The 20,739-nt window shown below is 38.6% G+C and overlaps 1 protein-coding gene across 1 annotated transcript; it reads left to right on the forward strand.

The window, feature by feature from the left end:
* The first annotated feature begins 576 nt into the window (after nt 1-576).
* On the forward strand, nt 577-18,831 carry LOC110461273 (transmembrane protein 192-like). Its single transcript, XM_021514689.1, has 8 exons — nt 577-662; nt 4,686-4,832; nt 7,391-7,607; nt 8,097-8,260; nt 11,275-11,386; nt 12,141-12,203; nt 14,779-14,884; nt 18,076-18,831. Exons 1-8 carry the CDS (start codon nt 597-599, stop codon nt 18,212-18,214), a joined length of 1,014 nt encoding a protein of 337 aa, XP_021370364.1. The 5' UTR covers nt 577-596; the 3' UTR covers nt 18,215-18,831.
* Nucleotides 18,832-20,739: the final 1,908 nt, after the last annotated feature.

Below are 20,739 nucleotides of genomic sequence, written 5' to 3' on the forward strand. Positions count from 1 at the left end.
TGATTGGATTTTAAATTAAGTTAGCATTCGATTTATTTCCAATAAGATAATTGTTATTTATGTTTAGTGAATATAATTAGAGGGTGTCAGCCAACAATGAACTAGACTGAAGGGGAAGAATTGAATTTGTTTTAAGTTGAACAGAAGACCATCTATAGCCTGAACATTGTACATGTACGACTCAATCTGTCTAATACCATATATATATATATATCTTGAACTATGCTCCCTTCCGTAACCTGCAATCTCTTAGAAAATACGTCTCAAACTCCTACTGGCACAATAAGGGCCTGTTCGTTTATGCGGAGCAACCGGTTTGTCTGTTTTTAAATGTAACAATTTCGGTCTATAACGTTAATGCAGGCCTTGGAAAGCTTTGTCCAGGATCGCCTGAAAGCATTATCAGATTACTAGGTCCGACCTTATTTATTAAACGAACAACAGCTGTGGTCCGACCGGTTCAACCGTTTAAACGAAAACGGCCTAAATGCAGACTTGATTTTTAAAGTTAAACTGCGCAGAAGACCAAGACCATATTCCGGATTTCAACCTTTCCGCATTTTATTCTTAAATTGAGCGCGCCTTAACAAACGCTTATGGGACCAAGACAAACTTTAAAATCTGCAATGGTGAGCCTGTCGAATGAAAACCGACGTTCAGGCGTAAGTTTGCTGTTTTATGATGATTTATTTGTTTCTGAGTATAACGAACATGAATCGAACTAGCCTAGTATTGTTATGTTCTACACATGGGTCACGAAGTGCAGCTTGTAAAGCGTTGATTTGATTTACAAATCGAAAGTTGTACAGTACAGTTCGGTCGACCGGCAAAAAAATCGGGAAGTAGGATGCTGGGTGAATATAGGAATATATGAAAGTGTGGCAATTAAAGTCATCAGTCATGGTGGTATGATAAATGTACGGCACGCCTGCTCAATGAAAAATCACAAAAGTTGGATGTATTCCGTGGCAATGTTAACAGGTTAAGGTTATCACAAGATATTTTCAGTTGATGCAATCAGTTGACAATGGTAGTGTATAACAGGAGAGGAAATATTCGCAGACAGGCCAGGGTTCGAACCCGGGACACTACGAACTCTAGACAGACGCCGACGATCGACCCAGTCCAGTTCTGCTACATTAGCAAATTAACTCTTTAAAATTGTATTTCCGTATCTTATGTAAGATATCTGATATTAAATAAAAACAAACAGTTTCAACGATTACGTTAATCTGCATGTACTAGGAAAGAACGATGTGTTGTCCAAACCAAGATCAATTGAGGGACACTCTTAACCAACTGAGCTAACTTCACCAGCCGTGAGTGACATTCTTAACCAACTGAGCTAACTTCACCAGCCGTGAGTGACATTCTTAACCAACTGAGCTACTTCACCAGCCGTGAGGGACACTCTTAACCAACTGAGCTAACTTCACCAGCCGTGAGTGACACTCTTAACCAACTGAGCTAACTTCACCAGCCGTGAGTGACATTCTTAACCAACTGAGCTAACTTCACCAGCCATGAGGGACACTCTTAACCAACTGAGCTAACTTCACCAGCCGTGAGTGACATTCTTAACCAACTGAGCTACTTCACCAGCCGTGAGGGACACTCTTAACCAACTGAGCTAACTTCACCAGCCATGAGGGACACTCTTAACCAACTGAGCTAACTTCACCAGCCGTGAGTGACATTCTTAACCAACTGAGCTACTTCACCAGCCGTGAGGGACACTCTTAACCAACTGAGCTAACTTCACCAGCCATGAGGGACACTCTTAACCAACTGAGCTAACTTCACCAGCCGTGAGTGACATTCTTAACCAACTGAGCTACTTCACCAGCCGTGAGGGACACTCTTAACCAACTGAGCTAACTTCACCAGCCGTGAGTGACACTCTTAACCAACTGAGCTACTTCACCAGCCGCAGATCTAGCTCTTCCTCATACCTTTGATTGTTTGTTTATTTTAGTGGTTTTACTTTTGCTTCACTACCGTGTAGTTCGGTTAAATATGAATCCAGCAGACGATTGTTCATCAAAGTTTTCAACCCTGGCCAGAAGAAAGCGGAACTTGACTGGGTCAGTCGTTAGTGCCCAGGCAGCTCAATTGGTAGAACATCCGTATAGAGTTTGGAGGGTCCCAGGATTGAACTCCTGTCTGGCCATGCATTTTTTTTCTCCTGTTACAGTGGTGCCTGTGACCAAAAGCTGATCCCTTCTTTCAAGCATTTGGTGTAAGCATGGCAAGAGGAAACCTGAATCTGGGTTGTAAATAGTTGTATCTTCAGGGGTGAAGGCTTAGAAAAAAGGAAGTAGGAATGTAGTGGAACTGGAATGGGTCAATCGTCTGCAAGCTGGCCATGCATGGTAGCTCAATTGGTAGAGTGTGTGTCTAGAATTCAGAGGGTCCCAGATTCAAACTCCGAATTTACAGAAACGCGAGACCCTAAACCACGTTCCATGGCTATGCATGTACTTACAACACCAAAAAAAGTTGTTGAACCCAAACCAGTACACCAGCAATTTCTATTTGTTAGAGCAGTCATGTTGTTTGAGATCTGGCCATTAAAGTTTCCAATCCTTTCACAAATACATATTCCTGTGGATGGTAGCCTATGGGTTTGTCGGGTTTGGGGTCCAAAACGTTAACTTTCTTAGAGACGGAGGAGTGTAGGAGAATTAGATTGGATTGAAATTATAGATCACCACTGACTAGGTATAGGTAGTTTAGTTGGTTCATCGAAGGGGCCGGGGTGACCAAGTGGTTAAGGCGTCTGTCATTCTGCTCCAGCTAGTCCACCAATGGGTCGGAGGTTTGAGAACTACGTGGGGCAGTCGCCAGGTACTGGCCGTTGGTCAGTGGTTTTTCTCTAGAACTCTGGCTTTCCTCCATCATCAAAACCTGGCACGTCCTTAAATTACCATAGATATTAATAGGACGTAAAACACAAACAAACCGTTCATTAAAATATATACAAAGTATTTATATAATTTTAAATTTAAATACAGTAAAACCTTGTTATACTGTGCCGTATAAAGGGATTTGAGGATAAATTGAGGAAAAATCATACAGGAATTCTTAAGAAAACAAGAAAAGGGGATATTGAAATATGTTGGTGGTAATGAAACTGGCAAATGAAATGAGGGGCATTATATTGAGGTTTTTATGTAAATTGTTTATATTTTTTGCTTTGTTTAAATTTCAAAGTCATTGAAACCCTCAATGATAAAGACCCATTGTTTACAATGATTTGCATCTTTTCATAGGAGATTTTTAGGTCACCTGAGACAAAGTCTCAATTAAGTGACCTGTTGCGATCGCCTTTTGTCCGTCGTCGTACGTCGTGCGTCCGTAAACAATTTACATTTTCGACTTCTTCTCCAAAACCCCTGAACCAATTTCAATGAAATTTTGCAGAAACCTTCCATGGCCAAAGGTCAACAAAAATAGTTGCCGGTTTGGTCCCTGGGGCCTGAGGGGCGGGGCCAAAAAGGGTCAAATTGACTAAAATTTCAAAAATCTTTTTCTCAAGACCCTGATATGGTAGAATCAAATACTCTTCATAGATGGAAGGGTCTTAAGGTGCTTTACCAAAATTGTGAATTTCTTGAACCTGGGGTCCCACGTTTCCCCCTGGTGAGGGGGTAAACTTTACTATAGTTTGAATAGGAAAATCACATTTTGGACCAACATTTGTTTAATTTTCATTGGAAGTAATTCAATTTGGGTTAGCATTATCAGCATACGGTAGAAGTTTGATGGTATGCATATATGAGCCCTGACTGACCCCCCGGGGCTATTGGGTGGGGCCAAAAAGGGTCGAATTGACTGAAATTTCAAAAATCTTCTTCTCAAGACCCAGATATGGTAGAATCAAACACTCATCATAGATGGAAGGGTCTTAAGGTGCTCTACCAAAATTGTGAATTTTATGACCCTTGTGTCTCGCGTTTACCCCTGGGGAGGGGGTAAACTTTACTATAGTTTGAATAGGAAAATCACATTTTGGACCAACATTTGTTTAATTTTCATTGGAAGTAATTCAATTTGGGTTAGCATTATCAGTATTGGATAGCAGTTTGATGGTATGCACATATGAGCCCTGACTGACCCCCGGGGTTGATGGGTAGGGCCAAAAAGGGTTGAATTGACTGAAATTTCAAAAAAAAAATCTTCTCAAAGACCCAGATATGGTAGAATCAAACACTCTTCATAGATGGAAGGGTCTTAAGGTTTATGACCCTAGGGTCTCACGTTTAACCCCTGGGGAAGGAGGGGGGGGGTAAAATTTATTATGATTTATAATGGCAAATGCTACTTTGAATATTACATGTTAATAACTTGATTTGAATTATAACCCTGATTTGACAGTTTGATACTTTGAACATTTTGAGCCAGCCCTACCCCCAAGGGCTGTAGGGTGGGGCCCAAATGAGTCAGTGTGCTTAAATTTCTTCATTTTTTCTTGTTTAGAATCAGAGGTGCTAGTTTCAAATACTTTTTAGTCTTAAATCTGTATGCTAGATATTGAATAAGGTGGTTTTATTGTTTTTTGGCACTGAATAGTATTTCTGTTCATGTTAAAAACAAAATCAACTCTATGTATAAATATATCAGGTGACCGTTAAGGCCCAATGGGCCTCTTGTTTATAAACATTTGTATTAATAATATTTTCTAGGGTTACTTTTTTAACGATGAAAACACTATTCAAGGACGGGACGGTGATGAACCGCTCCTCGATAGTCCCACTTATACTACGGAGCTGGACCGTCCATTCCGAGTCATCAACACCACGGCGGCCATCGTCCTGCAGATTCTCTTGTTGGTAAATAATGGTTAAGTCATGTGATTACACATTAATCACTCAAGGCTTTCCCTCAAGAGTATATTTATGACTCGCCAAAATGAAGGACAAGACCTTGTATTTTAGGAATTTGTTATGTTTTTCAATTAGGGTTGTCAATCCGGACGAAATTTAGTTACCAGTTACTCGAAAAATCTTCTGACCGAGTAACTGGTAATCAAACAACACACAACAACATATTTACAGTTTGTTTAGCTATTGTTCTAGTCAAAATTAATATTTATTAATTAGCCGATAATTTCCTCAGGTATTTTAAGCTCTCAACACCTAATTATATAAATGCAGGAAATACCTACATGTAATATAACCGCAGTCAGTTTTGGAACCATTTACTTCAGGAAACAGTGTTATACAATACAAGTTATTTCTATACTATCTCATGTCCAGTAATATTGTCCTTGAGAAACATATAAATTTGATAAATACTATAATTCATTGATGAGTGCACCTCTTTCAATGTTTCGCTGAAATCAGGTAAGTGTGTACTCCTAAAAGCGAGTTTTTCCTCTCAAGTTGACAATTCACAATTTTTATTCTGGCTTACTTTTCAAATCTGTTCAGGCATTTTTATGGGATGGTCGGCATCTGTTTGTAAATACTTTACAGAAGAGTACAAAAACAACACTAAACAGACAGTCTGAACATTGTTTTCATTACTAAAATTTCCTATTAAGGTCTCATGGATAGATCATTTGTAGGTGTAAGCCCGGTAAATATGGGGCTCAACATGGGTTGAATGAATGATTTCCGTAACAGATTCGTGGTCTTCCGATTGAGTAACCGGTTAACCGTTGACAACCCTATTTTCGATGCATTTTAATCTTTTTCAAGTAAACATTAAAAAGTTTTGTCATAAAACAGTTTAATGATATCATGTTTATCTAATCTGTTTCAAAACTGTGATTTTAATAAGGTGGGGATCCTTGTGTAAGATGTTCAAAATCAAAAACAGTAAATAAAAACAACTAAAGATGTATCTCTTAAAGAGTTTGTAGAATTTAAAACCTTTTTATTTTGGTTTTAATTACACCATCAGATTTTATCGAGAATATTCAAATATCAGGGATCAAGCTAGGTTTTAAGGGGGATCTACCCCTTTTCAGATTTGGGGGAAATTAACATTTTGATACAAGGGGCTTCTAGCGTCATGAAGGTAAAAGATAAATGTTTTGTCTGACATACATGTGTGCAGTATATTTCAATTTATAAACTATTCTAATCTTAAAATTGTAGAGTTTTTATTTAAATTATGTGAAGAAAATGTACATATGTAATATTATGCATTTTAACTGTTGAACATAAAAGAAAACATATAAGGGGGAAATTTTGAAGAACAACCGCTATTTTCTCGTGGAAATGGTGGAATTGTGAAGCACATAGCTAGGGAAGGGGGTATTTCATTGAACAGGAGAATTTTCTTCTGTAGGAGAAACTACCCATAAGCGGTAGTGATGGAATCAAGTCTAAATTGATCCCAGACTATATACAGACGTTTGTAACTACTGTGGTGGTCCTTACCTGAGCTTAAACAAACAAAACAAACAAAACTATCCGAGGATATATATCTAATCAGTAATGTCAGAAGTACTTGTATGTGTGTTATGATCACTTACACTATCTGCACCCCTGGAATATATTCCGTCTTTGCGTATTGCAGAGTTATCTTCTCTTGAGAGCAGGTATTGATTGTTACGTCATTGGTTTGTGTGAGCAAATTATGTCGTTTTTCTCAAAAATTTATGACGTTACTCTCACAAACAAATGACGTAACAATCAATCCCTGCTCTCAAGAGAAGATAACTCTGCAATACGCAAAGACGGAATATGTCATGACAAAATTGAAGGCCCGGTGTGTACCTGCATATGGATGAGACAAGAAGACTAGTTTGATCCTTTGATGTACATAAAAAACACTTCCATGGTATATATATAGCGTAACAGAAAAATTAACTGGCTTTGAAGTTGGTTGTCCCTCCTCTGTGATCTTCAAAGACAGGTTCCAACCTGGCTATTGGTCAGTTTTTTTTTACCTGAGACTAATCAAATAGGTAGCCATGCACATGCCTTAAATTTTGCTATGACATATTCCAGGGGTGCCGAGGGGGTAAGTGAGAATAACCCCCGGAGTATCCAGGATGGGAAGATGCCAGAGTGAAGAAATTTAATGTGATGTCATAATCAACCCTTTCACCACTTATAGACCATAATGGACTCACCCAGATAATGTATGGTAGTGTCTACTAAAGTTACCTAGGGGTGAGAGGGTTAAAAGATTGAACCATGAAATCATGTCCAGGGTGTTGCCCTCAGGTGGGAACCAAAACATTAAACCTTTCACCACTGCAGACCATAATGGACTCTTCCAGATCAATGCATGGCAGAGTCTACTTAAGTGTCATAGGGGTGAAAGGGTTAACCAACTCCTCCCCAAATAAAAGTATACATCATTCAGAAAGTACTGTTATTCCCCAAAATCACCATATATACAGTGTGATTTTGTAATGTATTTTTTTTTGTAGATTGTAGCAGCTGCAGTAGTGCTAGGGTTAGATTCCATTAGTCACAGCACCTCCGAGGCAATTATATACTACATCCAGGGGGCGCTGTGGTTCCTTCATCTCATCTTCGACATATTTTACCGACATTGCCACAAGAAGAGTCGCCTCCATGGATACCTGGAGTTCTACAGACAGACGCGACTTGTACGTCAGCTGCCACTGGCCATCAGCTCTGCAGGTATTGGTGGAGGATGTTCATCGACATAGACAAAAAAAGTTCTTACAAAAAATCCATTTATTATTTAAAGTTTAATGTTAAGAAGCTTAATCTATTTAATAAAAAGATGTATTCATTATCATTACAGTATTACGTTTCCTTTGACATTGCTTTAACTAATCAAAGTCCTCGGATGAAATTAGTTCCACAGCTTGTATGTTTACATTTGTGGGGAGGTTTTTGGAAGAGCATTGCATGTGCATGGTCTAGTGGAAAATAATACGTGCACATGTGAAACGCTATTGTCCGGTAATATATATGTCTGTTTACCAATGAAAAATGTCGTTACATCGAAGACAAGGAAGAATGTCATGAGCATGCATGGCAATAAAAACATGTCCTCTGTTTGTTTCATTTATCATGTTCTTTATTTAAAAAAAATAGTTTTTAGGTTGTTTCTCATCAGCCATTAATTTTAGCATCATGTGTATTATTAATTTTTTTTCGCAGTCAATGCTGGATTAATTATTCTGAACAGTTTGGCGAGACAGCAAGGATGGACACCCGATATTGGAAAACACAACAAGGTCTGGCACCTCGGACTCCGTCTCATCGTCGTCCTACACATCGTCATCAAACTCATCGTCCTAATCCTCTATCTAGGGCAGTATTGTGTTACTAGGTAAATATCCCGCCGTGTCCTAAACATCGTCATCAAACTCATCGTCCTAATCCTCTATCTAGGTCAGTATTGTGTTACTAGGTAAATGTCTCATCGTCGTCATCAAGCTCATCGTCCTAATCTTCTATCTAGGCCAGTATTGTGTTATTAGATAAATGTATCATCGTCGTCCTACACATCGTCATCAAACTCATCGTCCTAATCCTCTATCTAGGTCAGTTTCGTGTTACTAGGTAAATGTCTCATCATCGTCATACACATCTTCATCAAACTCATCGTTCTGATCCTCTATCTAGGTCAGTTTCGTGTTACTAGGTTAATGTCTCATTGTCGTCCTAAACATATTGTCATCAAATTTAACTCATCGTCCTAATCCTATATCTAGATTCTAGATCAGTATCGTGTTACTAGATAAATGTATCATCGTTGTCCTATATATCGTCATCAAACTCATCGTTCTGATCCTCTATCTAGGCCTGTATCGTGTTACTAGGTAAATATCCCACCGTGTCCTAAACATCGTCATCATACTCATCGTCCTAATCTTCTATCTAGGCCAGTATTGTGTTACTAGGTAAATATCCCACCGTGTCCTAAACATCGTCATCAAACTCATCGTCCTAGTCCTCTATCTAGGTCAGTATTGTGTTACTAGGTAAATGTCTCATCGGCGTCCTACCTATCTTCATCAAACTCATCGTCCTAATCTTCTATCTAGGCCAGTATTGTGTTACTAGGCAAATCTCCCACCGTGTCCTAAACATCGTCATCATACTCATCGTCCTAATCCTCTATCTAGGTCAGAATTGTGTTACTAGGTAAACGTCTCATCGTCGTCCTAAACATCATCATCAAACTCATCGTTCTAATCCTCGATCTAGGTCAGTATCGTGTTACTAGATAAATGTATCATCGTTTTCCTATATATCGTCATCAAACTCATCGTTCTAATCCTCGATCTAGGTCAGTATCGTGTTACTAGATAAATGTATCATCGTTGTCCTATATATCGTCATCAAACTCATCGTTCTGATCCTCTATCTAGGCCTGTATCGTGTTACTAGGAAAATATCCCACCGAGTCCTAAACATCGTCATCATACTCATCGTCATAATCTTCTATCTAGGCCAGTATTGTGTTATTAGATAAATGTATCATCGTCGTCCTACACATCATCATCAAACTCACCGTTCTAATCCTCTATCTAGGTCAGTATCGTGTTACTAGGTAAATGTCTCATCGGCGTCCTACATATCTTCATCAAACTCATCGTCCTAATCTTCTATCTAGGTCAGTATCGTGTTACTAGGTAAATGTATCATCGTCGTCCTACACATCATGTTACTAGGTAAATGTCTCATCGATGTCCTACATATCGTCATCAAACTCATCGTCGTCCTACATATCGTCATCAAACTCATCGTTCTAATCCTCTATCTAGGTCAGTATCGTGTTACTAGGTAAATGTCTCATCGATGTCCTACATATCATCATCAAACTCATCGTCGGCCTACATATCGTCATCAAACTCATCCCCCTAATCTTCTATCTAGGTCAGTATCGTGTTACTGTTACTAGGTAAATGTCTCATCGATGTCCTACATATCATCATCAAACTCATCGTCGTCCTACATATCGTCATCAAACTCATCCCCCTAATCTTCTATCTAGGTCAGTATCGTGTTACTAGGTAAATGTCTGATCGTTGTCCTACACATCATTATCAAACTCATCGTCCTAATCTTCTATCTAGGTCAGTATCGTGTTACTAGATAAATGTCTCATCGTCGTCCTACACATCATCATCAAACTCATCGTCCTAATCCTCTGTCTAGGTCAGTATCGTGTTACTAGGTAAATGTCTCATCGTCATTCTACATATCGTCATCAAACTCATTGTCCTAATCTTCTATCTAGGACAGTATCGTGTTACTAGGTAAATGTATCATCGTCGTCCTACACATCATCATCAAATCTTAATCCTCTATCTAGGTCAGTATCGTGTTACTAGGTAAATGTCACATCGGCGTCCTACATATCATCATCAAACTCATCGTCTTAATCCTCTATCTAGGTCAGTATCGTGTTACTAGGTAAATGTCTCATCGATTTCCTACATATCATCATCAAACTCATCGTCTTAATCCTCTATCTAGGACAGTATCGTGTTACTAGGTAAATGTCTCATCGATGTCCTACATATCGTCATCAAACTCATCGTCTTAATCCTCTATCTAGGACAGTATCGTGTTACTAGGTAAATGTCTCATCGATGTCCTACATATCGTCATCAGACTCATCGTCCTAATCTTCTATCTAGGTCAGTATCGTGTTACTAGATAAATGTCTCATCGTCGTCCTACAAAATGTCGTCAAACTCATCGTCCTAATCCTCTATCTAGGTCAGTATTGTGTTACTAGGTAAATGTCTCATCGGCGTCCTACATATCGTCATCAAACTCATCGTCCTAATCCTCTATCTAGGCCAGTATCGTGTTACTAGGTAAATGTCTCATCGATGTCCTACATATCGTCATCAAACTCATCGTCCTAATCTTCTATCTAGGTCAGTATCGTGTTACTAGATAAATGTCTCATCGTCGTCGTACATAATGTCGTCAAACTCATCGTCCTAATCCTCTATCTAGGCCAGTATCGTGTTACTAGGTAAATGTCTCATCGTCGTCCTAAACATCATCATCAAACTCATCGTCCTAATCCTCTATCTAGGCCAGTATCGTGTTACTAGGTAAATGTCTCATCGTCGTCCTACATATCATCATCAAACTCATCGTCTTAATCCTCTATCTAGGACAGTATCGTGTTACTAGGTAAATGTCTCATCGTCATCCTACATATCATCATCAAACTCATCGTCCTAATCCTCTATCTAGGCCAGTATCGTGTTACTAGGTAAATGTCTCATCGATGTCCTACACATCATCATCAAACTCATCGTCCTCCTACATATTGTCATCAAACTCATTGTCCTAATCTTCTATCTAGGTCAGTATCGTGTTACCAGATAAATGTCTCATCGTCGTCCTACATAATGTCGTCAAACTCATCGTCCTCCTACATATCGTCATCAAACTCATTGTCCTAATCTTCTATCTAGGTCAGTATCGTGTTACTAGATAAATGTCTCATCGTCGTCCTACATAATGTCGTCAAACTCATCGTCCTAATCCTCTATCTAGGTCAGTATCGTGTTACTAGGTAAATGTATCATCGTCGTCCTACATATCGTCATCAAACTCTTCGTCCTAATCTTCTATCTAGGTCAGTATCGTGTTACTAGGTAAATGTCTCATCGTCGTCCTACATATCGTCCTCAAACTCATCGTCGTCCTACATATCGTCATCAAACACATCGTCCTAATCCTCTATCTAGGTCAGTATCGCGTTACTAGGTAAATGTCTCATCGTCGTCCTACATATCGTCATCAAACTCATCGTCCTAATCCGCTATCTAGGTCAGTATCGTGTTACTAGGTAAATGTCCTACATATCATCATCAAACTCATCGTCGTCCTACATATCGTCATCAAACTCATCGTCGTCCTACATATCGTCATCAAACTCATTGTCCTAATCTTCTATCTAGGTCAGTATCGTGTTACCAGATAAATGTCTCATCGTCGTCCTACATAATGTCGTCAAACTCATCGTCCTAATCCTCTATCTAGGTCAGTATCGCGTTACTAGGTAAATGTCTCATCGTCGTCCTACATATCGTCGTCAAACTCATCGTCCTAATCCTCTATCTAGGTCAGTATCGCGTTACTAGGTAAATGTCTCATCGTCGTCCTACATAGCGTCATCAAACTCATCGTCCTAATCCTCTATCTAGGTCAGTATCTTGTTACTAGGTAAATGTATCATCGTCGTCCTACACATCGTCATCAAACTCATCGTCCTAATCCTCTATCTAGGTCAGTATTGTGTTACTAGGTAAATGTCTCATCGGCGTCCTACATATCGTCATCAAACTCATCGTCCTAATCCTCTATCTAGGTCAGTATTGTGTTACTAGGTAAATGTCTCATCGGCGTCCTACATATCGTCATCAAACTCATCGTCCTAATCTTCTATCTAGGGCAGTATCGTGTTACTAGGTAAATGTCTCATCGTCGTCCTACATATCGTCCTCAAACTCATCGTCGTCCTACATATCGTCATCAAACACATCGTCCTAATCCTCTATCTAGGTCAGTATCGTGTTACTAGGTAAATGTCTCATTGTCGTCCTACACATCATCAAACTCATCGTCCTAATCCTCTATCTAGGTCAGTATCGTGTTACTAGGTAAATGTCTCATCGTCGTCCTACATATCGTCGTCAAACTCATCGTCCTAATCCTCTATCTAGGTCAGTATTGTGTTACTAGGTAAATGTCTCATCGGCGTCCTACATATCGTCACCGAACTCATCGACCTAATTTTCTATCTAGGTCAGTATCGTGTTACTAGGTAAATGTGTCTTCTCGGTACTGTATAGCTATTATATATCACGGGGGTTTCTTTTTGTTATATTTGGGTTTAAACTAAAATCCGTAAACACCAGCAAAATATTTAGCACATAATACCGTGTTATGGAAAGGTAACACTGTCATAGAACCAAATCATTTTGTGGTTAAATTATAACTCAACACTCTTACATAAATTTAAAATGCATTTTAATTCGCTCAAAATAGAAGAGGTGTAACCAAACATATTCTAATATAAAGATATGGGCGGATTGGTCGAGTGGTTAACACTTCGGCCTTCCACGCAGACGGCCGGGGTTTGATCCTTGAAGTCGTCGCACGCATGGAATATCAGAGAAAGTGTTTTTCTCCTGCCCACACAACTCCAACAACCCAGGTGGAGTATAAAGTGGTCTGGGGTGGATGTTGCGGTATCTGTGCTGTAGCATTCAAGTGAGGTGGCACTGTAAAAGATGCTGTTGGAAGCGAAGTCCCACTACAAACAGAACACAATACATCTCCAGCACACACGCAGGCATACACGCATAGGGAGATATCAGCCAGGTGGCATAGCACTAGTAGTTAGCGCCTGAAAAGGCAGCTCTTGGGAATTCCTCATAATTGAATTAATTAATGTATATGCTAATTGTATTACTTGTATATCTATGTACTGTAAAGCGCTTTAGAGTGTCTTATGTTTAAGCTAGATAGGGCACTATATCAAATGTTGTATATTATTATTATATGTTACTGTTAGCAATGACGAGAAACAACACAACAGTATGTTACACATCGTACAGAGCCAACCAATTGTTTTATTACAGCTTATTTCTTTTGCATACATGTTCTTTAGTATACTAGTACATATACTATTAATTGCAGGCTTTAATTAACCCTTTCACCACTGTAGACCATAATGGACTCATCCAGATCAATGCAAGGTAGAGTCTACATAAGTTACATAGGGGTGAAAGGGTTAAGTCTATCATATCTGCCCAAAGACACATTTGACTACACTACAGTAGCAGTTCCACAACAGTGAATTTCTTTCGAGTGAAGTAACTGGTGTATGACGACACTCACGCACAGTGAACGTAACATAACATAACGAAAAATGTCCATCTACATTGAAAAGTGGTGTATGTGTTTCAAAAAGGATTTACTGTCCAACGATTATATAAAACTCAGTGTAAATACAATGCAACGCAAACTTGAATAATGTTAGTTTTAAAATTTATTGATAATTAAGTGATCCGCAAAATATTGGAATTGGGTGCATGTACAGCAAAATTTAACCCCTGCAATTTGTCACGTAAACAAACACATGAAATATAGACCCTGCACATTAAAGCAATGTACAGTATATAAGATCACCGTAAACCTCCTTTATCTGTGTTGGAGTAACCATCCTATATCTTTGTCAGAAAGTTTGAAAAAAAAACTTCTGACAAAGAGTGAATCGATAGCTGAACAAAACTATGCCTACAGATCTAGACAGGCTGACAGATATCCCTGTTTTCAAATTTTGTGTGTAGCACCATTGCCCAATGAAGTTGTGCCCCATTCATTTTTTTTTTATTTAGTCACATTTTAAGAGAGTTATTCCCCTTTTGTTGGAAATATTTTGTGGCTATCCATGTGCATGCATTCATTTTCAGCAGACGTTTCTGTTATGTAGTTGTGACACCCTAAAAACAAATTTGAATGTCGACACCTTTTAAGAGAGTTAAGCCCCTTTTTGAGTGGAAATCTTGTCAAATTTCCAGCCATATGCGTTCGGTTGCAAACTCTCTTTGTAGTGTCTTTGTTTCCCGGCTACACCAATGAATCAACTCATGTTTCAGCAGATTTTTTTTTCAATTTATATGTGTCACTTATCACCTAGTGTAACTTTGCCTTCTAATTATAAATTAATGGTGAGGGTTAATTGTGTGAACATTTTTCTTTTCTCAATTTTTATTTTATTACTATTACCAACGTTTGAAGAAGCGTAAGAATAATTCATAAATTGTTTATTACATTGATTGTGATCTTTTGACAGTGAAGACGGTGAAGTTCAACAAAAGCCATGTGTCACCTGATGTCGCCCAAGAAGACATGATGGGAAGCTTTGTACAGTCGACTCATTCCTCCGAAATAGGATTCAGGTAACACCATAACCCTGATCTCTGAGCTATAATGGGGGGATCAATCTGCTGTATTTTGTCATTTCTGTCGGTATATATCATGAAAAAGCTCCTGCAAATGGAGTTTTACTGGCAACGTGGAGCGAATCTCAAAATGTAGAAAGGATTATCAGTATTCTGATTAATTCAAGCTAAAACCACAATAAGAAGAAGGATTTTATGATATTTTTGATATTTAGGTCACCTGGTCCAAGGGGTCAAGGTAGGTGATCTTATGCCATTTGCATACCGTGGTGTCTGTCGTTCGTCCGTCAACTATTTCTTCAAAAGACTTCTTCATAACCGCTGATTGTGGCGGGGTTTCAAATTTATGCAAATGGAGGGGCTGACCCTGGGGGGGGCGGGGGGGGGGCAAAAAGGGATAATTTGGCCATATTGCTCTGAAGGTCAAGGGTCATGCTATTGTTTCTGATGTCATTAAAATTCAATTTCATAACAGGTTTGGGGGTTGGGGTCAGACAGGGTCATTGACATCATTGACAAAAGCCATCCTAAATTCACATTACAGTGAGAAATAATTTATAGATAGTATATCATAAAGTCACTCTGTCACAAATTATTCTTGTTCTTTTTCCCTTTGCAATAGTTAGAGACAACTTCTGGGCGTTATCTCTGCAAAAGTTGTATATCGACCCCATACAAACATACTACAGTAAATTTGTATGTGGACAGCTAATACTTTTACGAAGGTTTGGGTGGAAATAGACAGTCTTTACTATACAATTGTTGACTTTTTGTGAGGTCTATTAATGATTTAGGCACCTGGTCTAAACAATATTCATCCAGGCCGAAGGCTGAGGTGAATATTACTCGTACCAAGTCCCAAAATTAAGGATTCATCAAGAGTGAAGTCCGCAAAGGTTTCAATTTGCGGCAGGCAAATTCTATTTTTAGAATGACGTCTGTAATTGACTAATATACTTTGAAACTGGCAATATCGAAACCTATTTTAAGTCTGTTACACTATTAATTAGAAAAGGTCACCTAAGATGAAGTCTCATTTGATCACCTTTTGTCCGTTAATGTTTTCAAATTAAGATCCTAACTCACACCCAGGGCTTGAGGGGCGGGTCGTAAATTAAGATCCTAACTCACCCCAGGGCCTGAGGGGCGAGTCACAAATTAAGATCCTAACTCACCCCCAGGGCTTGAGGGGCGGGTTCCAAATCAAGATCCTAACTCACACCCAGGGCTTGAGTGGCTGGTCACAAATTAAGATCCTAACTCAACCCCAGGGCTTGAGGGGCTGGTCACAAATTAAGATCCTAACTCACCCCCAGGGCCTGAGGGGCGGGTCACAAATTATGATCCTTACTCACCCCCAGGGCCTGAGGGGTGGATAATAAATTAAGGTCCTAATTACCCCTAGGGCCTGAGGGGCGGGTCACAAATTAAGATCCTCAATCACCCCCAAGGCCTGAGGGGCAGATAATAAATTAAGATCCTACTCACCCCCAGGCCTTTAGGGGCGAATAACAAAATAAGATCCTAACTCACCCCCAGGACCTGAGGGGCGGGGTCAAAAAGTGTCAAATTGGCAACAAATTTCAACTGTCTTCTTCCTCAGGCCGGGATATGCTGGAATAAAATCCTCTTCATGGATTAAAAGGTCCTAATGTACTTAATCAAAATTTGAATTTCACAACCCCCGGAGCATCCATTCCTCCTTAGGTAGGGGGTCATATTACTGAATTACATTATCATATTATTTCAATGTTTTCCTGACCATATCACAACAAATATAAATTTTATTACCACTTAGGTGACCGATAAGGCCCATGGGCCTCAAGTTCTTTTAATTACAGTAAAAAATTAAAAAAAATTGGAGGTTCTTATACCCCTTTATCACAACCTAATTCGTAGGTCATCTCAAAGCGGTTCACAAATTATTATTCGTGGTTATAGGGCCTTTGCAAACGGCCAACATATTTCTCAACTCCCTGGGGAGCATACAGCCAGTGTTGCCATTTCGGCGCTCACAGCTAGCATTCAACAATTCTAGCACTACCCAACCACATACTGATTTACAGCTGAGTAGACTGGAACAAGCGGAGTAAAGTATCTTGCTCGAAGATACAACACAGTGCTGTGCCGTGACTGGAACCCGCAGCCCTTCGGTTCTAAGAATGGTGTCCATAATAGATTTATAGTAGTCACCACATGTTGCTTCTCCAATCAATGTTGGGAAACAGCACCAGGCATATAATAATTATCAGTTATGGACTTCTGTTGAGGTGAATAGGTGGTTATATGAACCTGAAAAGGATATATTGACCGAGACAAAATAGAGGTCAGTGTCACTATTTTAGGTCCATATAACCACATATTCAAGGAAATAAAATGTCCATGATTGTAAAAATTAAATATGAAATGATGCTTTTTATGCCTCGGCCTTAAAATGGGGGTGCATATATTGTTGCCCATGTCCGTCCTGTCCCGTACCGTCCCATCCATGAGCAGAAGACATTTATGTCTTACAGACATTTTCTAGTTTATTATTACCTAGTAATCAAGATGCATGGAATATAATTGAGCTGAGAAATTTACTGACGGAGAGCATTGTGACTATTCCAATGACATCATCAAGCAAATATTGACCTAAAAATAGTAAATCTGAGTCAATATCACAGAGTGCTGACCTCGACATGAATATGATCCTACGGGTTATGAGGATGTAGAAGTAAGTTGTGTCATCAATATTATATAGGAATTTTGAGACCCTACCACGAGTTCCGTCACAAGTCCCCCCCCCCCCCACACTATTAGGAGTCAAACCAGTGCCAACAAACATACTATTGTTATTATTATATATATACATATAATATTTGGCTGGTGGAAATAAAATACTTGAAAAAAACAAAAAAAACAACCACATAATATTGCTCAAATGTCAGTGTTTTTGTTACCTAAATTTTACAAAAACCTATTCCTTTATGAATAGGGAAAATAAAGCATTAATTGTATTGAAATTGGGAGTATACTCCTCGGTTTTTGGTCATTTTGGGAAAATAAAGCACTTTTTAGCTAGGGGAAACAGCATGTATTCGGCAGTTTATGATGTCAAGCAGTCTAGACCTCAAGCCCAACAGGTCTGGGATTTTTTTCTCTTCATAATCTACAAAACCATACTTTGTTTATTTTTATTATTTCAGAGACGAGCATTACACGGAACAAGTGTTAGAGAAACAGGCTGACATGATACGCTACCTGAAGCAGCACAACGCCCAGCTTGGCAAACGTATCCTCGCCCTCACTGCCGAAAACCAGACCCTAAAGGGAGGTAATAGCTGAGGGGTCAAAGGTTACAATGATGACGAGAAAACCATAGATGTGTTCTCACTTTCAATTATGAAGACAAACAGTATGATTTCTTGGTGATGAACCCTTTTACCACTGTAGACCATAATGGACTCATCCAGATCAATGCATGGTAGAGTCTACTAAAGTTACATAGGGATGAAACGGTTGAAAGTGTTAAATCTTCATCCGACATGACTATCGCTTCATGTAAGATTGTTGTACACTAACTAGACAGGCATGGAAGAAGAAAAACACTCTTTGTGCGTTTGTGGTAACGAGAACAGAAACATTTTATCGGAGTTGGATATCAATGGAGTTAGGTTGGACGTACTCAATTCTTATCATAGGAGAACAACAAAAACCTCCCCATATGTCAAAGGGAGACAACCTATATCTACCATCTAATGAAATTTTTCATGATTTGAGGACAAATGCAGTGTAAATTACTTCATTGTGCTTAACCCTTTCACCACTGTAGACCGTAATAGACACATCCAGATCATTGCAAGGTAGAGTCTACTAAACTTGCATAGGGGTTAAAGGTGTAGATGTAAACACAGATGTGAGGACATTGAAAAATCTGTTACAACATTACATCATTACAACATGATCAGGCCAAACACAAAATATTTGCTGTTTCCGGTAACCCTACCTGCCCTAATTTTTTGCGCCTAACCTTAACTTTTGAAGGCAATTTGCAAAGAAGTACTGTTAAAGGCGAGATCACTCTGCTACACAAACCATATGAAATTATCTGTTTAAATAAAATGTGTTACCTACTTACCAACCCTTAATTATTCCAAGATGTTACAGGAAACATATATACTTTTTGTCTGGCCTGTTGAATTTCAACATTTATTATATGAAAATTAGATTGAACAAGTACATGTATCACCCTGATTTTCAATAAGGATAACAGTTAAACATATTTGGGATGTACTTTTTGGCACAAATTTACTGGAATATTTAATTAATTTGTTTCCTGTGAAATTTCAGAAAATATCAATATGATTTTTTTTTACATCTTCACCTGTACATGTACATGTGCATCCTCGATATCCAGGGGTTACACTCACATGCGCTCTCTGCACCCCTGGAATATGTCATAGCAAAATTGAAGGCACAAAGATAGCTGTTTGATTGGTCTATTGTAAAAAAATCCTGACCAATCTCTAGGCTGATACCTGTCCTTTGAAGATTATAAAGGAGCGACGCCCGACTTGCATTGAAAGCCTGTCAATTTTTACCGTTCCACGACCGTGAGATTCTTTTGATGTACATCAAAGTATCAAACTAGTCTTTTTTGTCTCATCAACAAGGTGGTCATACTGAGCCTTCAATTTTCTATGACATATTTGAGGGGTGCAGAGAGCGTATGTGAGTGTAACCCCTAGATAATTTTATATTGACCAATCAGAACATTAGTTTCTATTCACTGCATTCAAAGCAGCAGATTCTCTGTTCAGCTGCACATGAAGTGATTGTGAAATAAGTGGTTGTTTTACACATCTTTCGTCAATGCACTTAGCTATTAAAAATAATTTAGGCAATTTGTATCATCGATGTAGAATCATATTGAGTACCTACCCATTCAAAATGGCACTCAGATTTGTTGTCAAGCGTGACGTCATAAGAACCTGGCATCAAATTTAAATACTAAGGTACTAGCTAGTTCCTGCTCTTTCTTGATGCAGCAATATTTGCGTCATTTCACATTTTAAAAATGTAATAAATAGAAAATTTTGTGGTTTCCCATTGAATACCATATATATATTTCCCGAGTATGACAGAAAGTACCAAAATTTTCACTCATGCTACGCAATCTTGAAAAATATCAGTATTTTGCCATACTTGTAAAATATATATTTCACTCTCTTGAAAACATTTTGGTGTTCTGCCATTCTCGTGAAATATATATATATATATGGTATTATATGGGACTGAAGTTTCATAATGAACTATTCCAACCTTTGAAATGGAGGAGTTCATATATACCTTTAGGGGTGAATGAGTTAATTATCCTCCATTTATCCTTTTTAGTGACAAGCAGAAATGTATCAAGGATAAAATGTGTTGTTCCCTTTTACAGGTGAAATGGCATTATTCTGGTGTAGGCAACACCTCTTGATTGTATTATTGATCTTGAAATTGATATTGCCCAGAATAGTGTATCTCATAATAATGACTTTTATTATGAGGTAAATACAATGTTTTATCAACCCCTGAAGGACAATATTCACCTGAGCCTTTGGACTCGGTCAATATTCTCCTAAGGTACATGTAGATAAGTAATTGTGTTCTCATAAAAAGTCAATAACTGTATAAATCAACCTAAATATCATTTGTTGTATGTGAAATTATTGATCAGTATGATATTATTTGAGTATGCTGTAATTTTCGTGTATTCTGAAAAAGGACTGATTGAGGAACTGAGATTTTTTTACATCAGATGTCTTCATTAATTGAACGTTTTTATTCTCAGTATTTCTATAAGACAATGATCACTAGTGTTGTTG

Source organism: Mizuhopecten yessoensis, unplaced genomic scaffold, assembly GCF_002113885.1.
Source record: "Mizuhopecten yessoensis strain PY_sf001 unplaced genomic scaffold, ASM211388v2 scaffold10595, whole genome shotgun sequence".
Classification (NCBI taxonomy): Eukaryota; Metazoa; Mollusca; class Bivalvia; order Pectinida; family Pectinidae; genus Mizuhopecten; species Mizuhopecten yessoensis.

Bases quoted from the DNA above. Each gene is read 5' to 3' on its own strand.
- LOC110461273 (XM_021514689.1), top strand. From the start codon at position 597: ATGGGACCAAGACAAACTTTAAAATCTGCAATGGTGAGCCTGTCGAAT. The intron at 4,833-7,390 runs GTAAATAATGGT...TTTTTTTTGTAG, and splicing joins TCCTGCAGATTCTCTTGTTG to ATTGTAGCAGCTGCAGTAGT. The intron at 11,387-12,140 runs GTCAGTATCGTG...TCTTGTTACTAG, and splicing joins TGTCCTAATCTTCTATCTAG to GTAAATGTATCATCGTCGTC.